The sequence below is a fragment of the Silene latifolia genome, chromosome 7 (assembly GCF_048544455.1).
Source record: "Silene latifolia isolate original U9 population chromosome 7, ASM4854445v1, whole genome shotgun sequence".
In the NCBI taxonomy this organism is placed as follows: Eukaryota; Viridiplantae; Streptophyta; class Magnoliopsida; order Caryophyllales; family Caryophyllaceae; genus Silene; species Silene latifolia.
In genome coordinates, this window is record NC_133532.1 from 86298 (window position 1) to 93913 (window position 7616).

Here is a 7616-nt window from a genome sequence, read left to right on the forward strand (position 1 = left end):
ATCTTGTTGATTTACCTAATAAGGTAAAACCTCTACGGTGCAAAATGGCTTTACAAAATAAAGCGTTAGTGCAACGGGCATTAGTGGCAAAAGGTTTCACTGATGAAATTTTTTTGCACCTGTAGTCATGCTACGTTCCATTCGGATAATCTTAGCGATTGCCGCATTTCATGACTATGAAATTTGGCAAATGGATGTGAAAACCGCCTTCTTAAACGGTTATTTGGAGGAAGAGTTGTACATGGTGCAACCCGAAGGTTTCATAGATCCTGAACATCCTAAGAAAGTATGCAAGCTTAAGCGCTCCATTTATGGACTTAAGCAAGCTTCTCGGAGTTGGAATCATCGTTTCGACCAGGTGATAAAAGAGTATGGTTTCACTCGATCGGTCGAGGAACCATGCTTATATATCAAGTCGAGTGGAAGCAAGATTGTATTCTTGATATTGTATGTCGATGACATACTCTTGATTGGGAATGACATTCCTCTCGTATCTTCGGTTAAAGAATGGTTGAAGAACCATTTCCAGATGAAAGATCTGGGTGAGCCACAACGTATTTTTGGAATCCGTATCTACCGAGATAGATCACGACGGACGTTATCACTGAGTCAGGAGTCTTATTTGGATAAGATTCTTGAGAAGTTCAGCATGACCAACTCCAAGAAGAGGAACCTTCCAATGACGTCTGGGATGCAGTTGAGCAAGTCTCAGTCACCCACGACGCCTGAAGGGATTGAGCGCATGAGTCGTGTTCCTTATGCATCTGCAATAGGATCAATCATGTATGCCATGATATGCACACGTCCAGACGTGGCATATGCATTGAGTATGACGAGTCGGTACCAAAAGAATCCGGGTGAAACACACTGGATAATCATTAAAAATATCCTCAAGTACCTACGGAGGACTAAGGATAGGGTATTGACTTATGGAGGCGATACTAAGCTATGCGCAATCGGTTACGCAGATGCTAGCTTCCAAACGGATCGAGATGATTCAAAATCTCAGTCCGGGTTCGTCTTCACTCTTAATGGTGTTTGCGGTCACCGAAAAGTTCCAAACAGAGTGTTGTAGCAGATTCTACCACTGAATCCGAGTACTATGCCGCTTCGGAAGCAGCTAAGGAAGCGATATGGATGCGTCAATTCTTACAAGGACTTACGATAGTTCCTAGTTCGAATGACCCGATCACCATCTATTGTGACAATAGAGGTGCCATCTTCCAGGCTAAGGAGCCAAAGTCTAGCAACAAATCTAGACATGTACATCGGAAAGCTCACCTGATCCGTGATTATGTGGAGCAAGAAGAGATAGTGATTGACAAGATAGCGTCGGATGACAACATCGCGGATCCTCTCACTAAACCGTTGAATTTTGATAAGCATGAAGGGCACGTTATTTCCATGGGAATTAAACGTGTTCCTGAGTTGTAGTAGTTGATTATGGATTTGATACATTATCTTTTTCATATACTATTTATAACTTCATCGTTTTAATATAATATTTTGTTTTTCATGTGGATTGTACTGACAACATTGAACGCCACAAAGTGAACTGAATTACATCATATTTTGTTTGGTCCGTAATCGCCTTAATGAGCTGATAACTCTGGCTATTATATTGTGCAGTCGATTGATGGTGGGTTCAACGAGCCATAAGTCAAACGGTTGACTGTTCGATCACAGATGCGAGATTATAACGATACCTCGTAGAACCATTTTTGTGACAGCGTAATGGAGTCCTAAATGTTTAAAAACATTCGGTGCCAGGTCGTGGATAGGACATCCATTGTGTTCTTAGAGTCGATTCTTTTGACTATCGACTGTCTCTTGAGATTAAGGCAGTTTTTGGGTGACTTTGGTTTCTTTCTCACGGTCTGCGTAATCGAGGCTAAGTAGATTTTTTCTGGGTCATTTCATACTGTGCTTACATCTGCAGGATTCGAGTTGAGGAAAATATCCAACCTTTATCAGGTATAGTTATTTCTCAGGGCCACTCGAGGAGTAGTACTGAAATGCATGGCCATGCTCGAATGATGATTCGTTTATCAGTTAAGTTACTCTCTAGTCGGGGAAACCACTCTTGATAATGATCGCTTGTAAAATACGACCTTTGTGAATACGGATTTTGCAAATTGTTTTACATTGAGTGGGAGAAATTTTAGGATATGAGAATCGGTTATCGCACATACACTTGTGAGGACAAGTGGGAGTTTGTTGGAGCTTGTGTCCTCCACAAATTAGTGTGATAACATTTATAAATCTCTTATAGGTTCACATGGGTATACTTCGTATTTTATCAGTTGATTAACGATTACCTAATAACGGTTGGCTTGCTAGAAAGTGTAATACTCCGTATTTATAAGTCTTGGGGGTACTCTATCGAGTAGCCCTTACTCTGTCGAGTAAGGGTAAGTTGCGAAATAAAATAGTTTCTGGCCTGTTGGGTACTCGATCGAGTAGCTGGGGCACTCGATCGAGTAAGGGGGTACTCGATCGAGTACCTTGGGTACTCGATCGAGTGTCCGGTTTTACGGGGAGTTTTCTCGGGTTTTGTTAATTATGCGATTAAGGTATTTAAGTTCCGTCGTCATTATTCTAAACCACTTTTACAAAACCTAAATTCCTGTTTAAGAGAGAAAGCAACAAGTTCATCTTCCTAATCGCATTCTTAGCAATTCCCGGAGTTCAGACGGTCAGTTCTTGTCGTTGTTTATATCGTTGGGTTCTTTGCGTCGAGGGTAAGATCTATGTACCCTTTTTATTGTTTTTCCTTTGATTTGTGTTCCGGGTGTAATTCCAGAGCAAGTATCGTTACCACCCGTGACTTGTAGAATAATGTCTTGAGTTGAACCCTTCTTGCTTCTATCGTCCCTCTCGGCCTCTCCTGCAACAATGAACGAACTGAGGGCTCGGCTTTGTGCCAAGCGTACTCACTCCGACGCTCAAGTCAGTAAACTTAAAGGATTAAGCTGTGTTACTTGGCTAGATATGTATTGTAGAGAGATAAGGGAGATATTACCAGATGAATAGTGTATTTAGGTTAAGTTGTTGGATCCTTTCCTCAAAGAAGGTTGAGGAGTATTTATAGGCTTTCACCTTTTGTCACGTAGTGGCCAAGTGGCCAAGTGGCTATCAGGTGGAAAGACTGTTCTACCCTCGGCCGATGGACCTATGGCAGGCCGGCCGAGGGTCTTGGATGTGAGTACGCGGATATGTGTCCCGGCTGGCAGGTTGTCAGGCCGAGACCCGGGTGACAGGCCGACGGGATGCATCGGCTTCAGCTGTCTAAGTCGTTGACTTGCTGTGGATATCTTTGACCTTGCTCAGTGTGTTGACTTGGTCGGCGGTGCAGAATATGCCCCATCAATTTGCCCCCAGCGTAGTCTATGCCGTGGTATGGGCTCCGATGTACTTTTGAGCGTATATTCTGCGCAAGTAATTTTCGCAAATTTTCTGTATCGGCTTCTTCTTGTGCATCGGCGTGGCTCTTGTTAGGCCGTATCATACACCATATCCCCCCTCCACATGGATGCGTAAAGGGTATCCGATGTGGAAAAGAACATGACGCTGGCCGAGACCAGGGCTGAGAGTGCCGGTTGATTTTGATTGCCCCCGGCCGGTGCTTCCTAGCTTGGTTGATCGGGTGGCCGGCGGAGACTAGATACCTAGGAATTTGTTGGGGGAGATGAACAGTCGAAGAGATGTGAATGGGCGTGTTGAAAACGCTTGGTCACTGTTGCATTGATTGACATTCAACTGTTGCAACGATTGACATCCCGCGGTTTCATGCTTGACACGTGTATGTTCGCTGATTGGTTGACGCTTCATGGGCTGTGCCCTGATTGGTCCTTCTTCATGGGCTTTTCTCTATAAATAGGGCAGTTATTCCGTGATTTTGGCCTCCATTTTAATTTCGAAAATTTTCTCCAAAATCTTCATCTTTCCAAACTTTCAAGGGTTGTCTTCGTCTTCTTAATCTTCGGAGTATTTGATCCGGCGAGTGTTTTTCTTTAAGGTAAACAAGCAAACTTTTTATTTTTCTCGCGAGTAATTTGTTGTGAATCATGTCTTCTGCTGATGCTGGACCTAGTAAACCTGCGTCGGGGGGCCCTAGGTCTCCTTCTCCTGAAGTTGATCCTCAAATTCTGGAGGAATGGGAGGATGATGATTCTTATGGTGATTTTGGTGATGATTTCGGTGAGGAGGAGGAAAGGTCTCGTCCTAGTGAGGGGAGACAGTACGTCATGGATCACGGCGATGCCTGTAAGGTTCGCCTTGATCGTGCTTGGTCCCATAAGCTTGCCAGTTGTTCCGGCGAGAAATTTTTCGAGGGCCATTTTTTCTTTGGTAGGGGATACGAAATTGTTATCCCCGGGAGGGTCGATCCGTCTGTTGTCCTCCACCGGGCCACATCGGCGTATACATGCGGCATTTGGAGTACGGGCTCCGGTTTCCGCTGAATGGGTACGTTATGGCCATAATTAGAGCCATGAACGTTGCCGTTGTCCAACTGCACCCGCTGGCTATGAGAACCATAATCGGTTTTGTCTGGCTTTGTCTCTTTAAGGGAGAGGCTCCGACGGTGAATTTATTCCGCCGACTTCATCATCTTAAACCATCGATCTCTGGCCGCGTCGGATGGTACAGTGTGCAAACAGAGCAGGGTTATGTCTCTGTTGACAAACTTTCTTCTTGTAAGGACTGGCAAGGTCGGTGGGTGTACGTTAAAGTGCCGGATGACTATCCGCTGCCCCGTTCCTTCCAGCACCAAGTTAATTTGCGGTGTGAGACTAGGGCGGAGCATGACAGATGGGTTACCCTGAAGCATCTGAAAATGGATGCCAGCAGGGTCCATCTCAAGGAGGATGAGAGGCTGGCAATGAGGCTCTTTGAGGTGGACAAAAGTGGGATGCCGAAGAGATGGATTCCCCCGACGCAGATCATTCTTCAGGATGAGCCGCTTTGCTATGTCGGCCTCATACCGGCCCTAGCACGGGGTGAGTGGGGTCGGTGTGAGGCCCGTCACCGTTCTCAATGTTCTTGCTTTTCGAACCTCGATTTATTTCCTCTACTTGACTCTGTTTCTTTTGCAGATCACTTTGGACCGGACCTATCTGAGGATATCCTTCGGAGAATGGGGCTGCACAAAGATAAAACCGTTGCTAACTTGCATCCCAAGGCTCTAGCCCATGACCGCAGGACGTCGCCGAATGATCTTATGGAACAAATGGTGAAGGTCTTGAGCAAGGAGGAGGCGCAGGCGAGGGTTGTTAGCGGCGTAGTGCGTCGGACGCGGAAAACAAAGCTTTCAGCGGCAGCGGTGTCGACACCGGTTCCAACTCCCATCCCCTCCCCTAAGAAGGTGGAGATTGTTGATATTCCCGATGAGGGGGACTCTAACGCAGAGGGATCTCCCCTTATCCGTAAGAGGAAAGGGACAGCTTCTACCGCTGGCAAGGAAGTGCCTCCTCCGGTCAAAAAGGCCAAACATGGTACCTATCTAGCTTGTGGCTTAAATTTAGCCGTGCCATTAGGTGTTTCCGATAAGTCAATATTGATACTGATGTTTTAATTGAATTTCTGCAGACCAGCCGCAGTCGGCTATTGCTCACGTTGGGCAGCAGGCGGTGGGGTCCTCTGCGCAGGTTGGTGACCAAGGCGCCACCGTCAACCCTTCATCCCAGAAGGCTTTCGTCTCCCAGCCGCGGGCTAGTGGTCAAATTGTCACCACCGTCCCTTCACCCCAGAAGGCTTCCGTCTCCGAGCTTATAGAGGAAGGCACGAAGCTAATTAGGGAGCTGGCGAGGTGGAACGTGGTTACCGGTGCTCGTCTCATGGAGCAAGAGAAGGCCGTGGCTCGGGCTGTTCATGAGCGTAACGCCACTAAGCAGGTGGCTGCGTCGGCGGCGGATCTCCTCAATGAGCAGAGGCTTAGGGGAGAAGCCGAGAAGGCGCTCTTGGCTGAGAGAAAACTTAGGGAGGACGCTGAAAAGGAGGTCCTTGCTGAGAGGGCTAAGGCCGAGGCTGCGGCGGCCGAAGCTGCGAAGCTGCTGAGGAAATGTGACCTTGTTCAGGGGCGTGCCGACCTCTATCTCCAGCAGAGGAACGAGTCCAGGGGCCTGTTTAAGGCTCAGGCGGAGGTGGTTCGGGGCAAAGAGGCCATCATCAAGCAAAAGGAGGTGGACATCGAGATGCTCCAAACCGTCATGCTCCCCAAACTGTGCGCCGAGTTCCGGGATTTGGCCGAAGATGCTGCTAGGGAAGTTATCGGGGAGCTTTTCCCTCTTGATGGTTCTTTCCCGTGGGGCAGGTTCGACGTGCTGCTTGATGACAAGCTCGAGGCTAAAGAGAAAGCCGCGGTGGAGAAGGCCAAGGAGGCGGTGAAGGCGAAGATGGAGAGGGAGGCGGCCGCGGAGAAAGCAGCTCTTGCTGAGAAGGCTAGGGTGGCTAAGGAAGAAGCCGAAAGGATGAGGGCAGCTGAGGCTGCCGAGGCCAAGGCTGAGGCTGCTAGAAAAGCTGCTGGGTTGCCTACTGAAGAAGATGCGGCTACCGATACTGATGGCAGGCAGCAGCAGGCTTAGGAGAGCAAGTTTACAGCAGATCTGTTTCAGCTCCTCACATACTACCATGTGCTGCTTGATGAGAACAAGTTTACAGCAGATCTGCTTCAGCTGTTCGGGGGCCAATTACTCAGCCCTTCCTCCCCGCTATCTCTTGGTACATGAACATAATTGTAGCTTTTGCTTTTTTTTGTACAACTTTGGTAGGTTGTGTTTCGGCTCATCCTTGTGGGGACGGCCGTCGTCTGTATTCTTTTCACTTGTAATCTTGTAACTTATCTTCTAATAATAGTTCGTTTCTTTCGCCTTCGGCTTGGCCGAGGTCTTTATCTCATCTTCCTTTCCCTTGTGCTAATAGTTGAGCATCTCAATCTGTACTTAGCGTTTTTTGTTTTATTATATTTTTTTTTTTTTGCCTCTGTTTCCGCCTTGGCTTGGCCGAGGCGGTCTTAGAGTGTGTTCCTCAACTGTGCGACGCTTCTAAGGCGTTTTGATCACTTTGCGAGTATCGACTGCGCTGGTAGAGACCGTCGAGGTATTTATTTCTTGAGGATGATTGCCGTTCTTGCCGGTGTGACGGTATCAGCCGGTGAGTGCTCCTCGTTATTGAATGTCGCTCTTGTCGGTATGACAGTGTGAGCCGGCGTCTGTTTCTTGATAGCGTGTTACGTGGCGTCTACCACTTGGAGTGACTGCGACGGCGTCTACCTCTTTGGGTGACTGCCGTGGCGTCTACTACTTGGGGTGACTGCGACGGCGCTGTATTTCTTCGCAACGACTGCCGCTCTTGTCGGTATGACAGTGTGAGCCGGCGTCGGTTTCTTGATAGAGATTGCCGCTCTTGTCGATATGACAGTGTGAGCCGGCATCTTGTTTCTTGATAGCGTGTTACGTGGCGTCTACCACTTGGAGTGACTGCGACGGCGTCTACCTCTTCGGGTGATCGCTAGTGGCGTCTACTACTTGGGGTGATCACGACGCGCTGATTTCTTGATGGAGACTACCGCTCTTGTCGGTATGACAGTGTGAGCCGGCGTCTGTTTCTTGATAGAT

At 47.8% G+C, this 7616-nt stretch overlaps 1 protein-coding gene across 1 annotated transcript; it reads left to right on the forward strand.

Moving 5' to 3' along the window:
* Positions 1-2897: 2897 nt before the first annotated feature.
* On the forward strand, positions 2898-6890 carry LOC141590809 (uncharacterized). Its single transcript, XM_074411366.1, has 2 exons — positions 2898-5495; positions 5590-6890. The coding sequence occupies exons 1-2, from the start codon at positions 4427-4429 to the stop codon at positions 6582-6584; spliced, it is 2064 nt and encodes a 687-aa protein (XP_074267467.1). The 5' UTR covers positions 2898-4426; the 3' UTR covers positions 6585-6890.
* The last annotated feature ends 726 nt before the right edge of the window (positions 6891-7616 follow it).

Excerpts from the sequence above, each read along its gene's own strand:
- LOC141590809 (XM_074411366.1), top strand. The coding sequence starts at position 4,427 with ATGCGGCATTTGGAGTACGGGCTCCGGTTTCCGCTGAATGGGTACGTT. Across the intron at positions 5,496-5,589 it reads GGTCAAAAAGGCCAAACATG|ACCAGCCGCAGTCGGCTATT; the intron begins GTACCTATCTAG and ends GAATTTCTGCAG.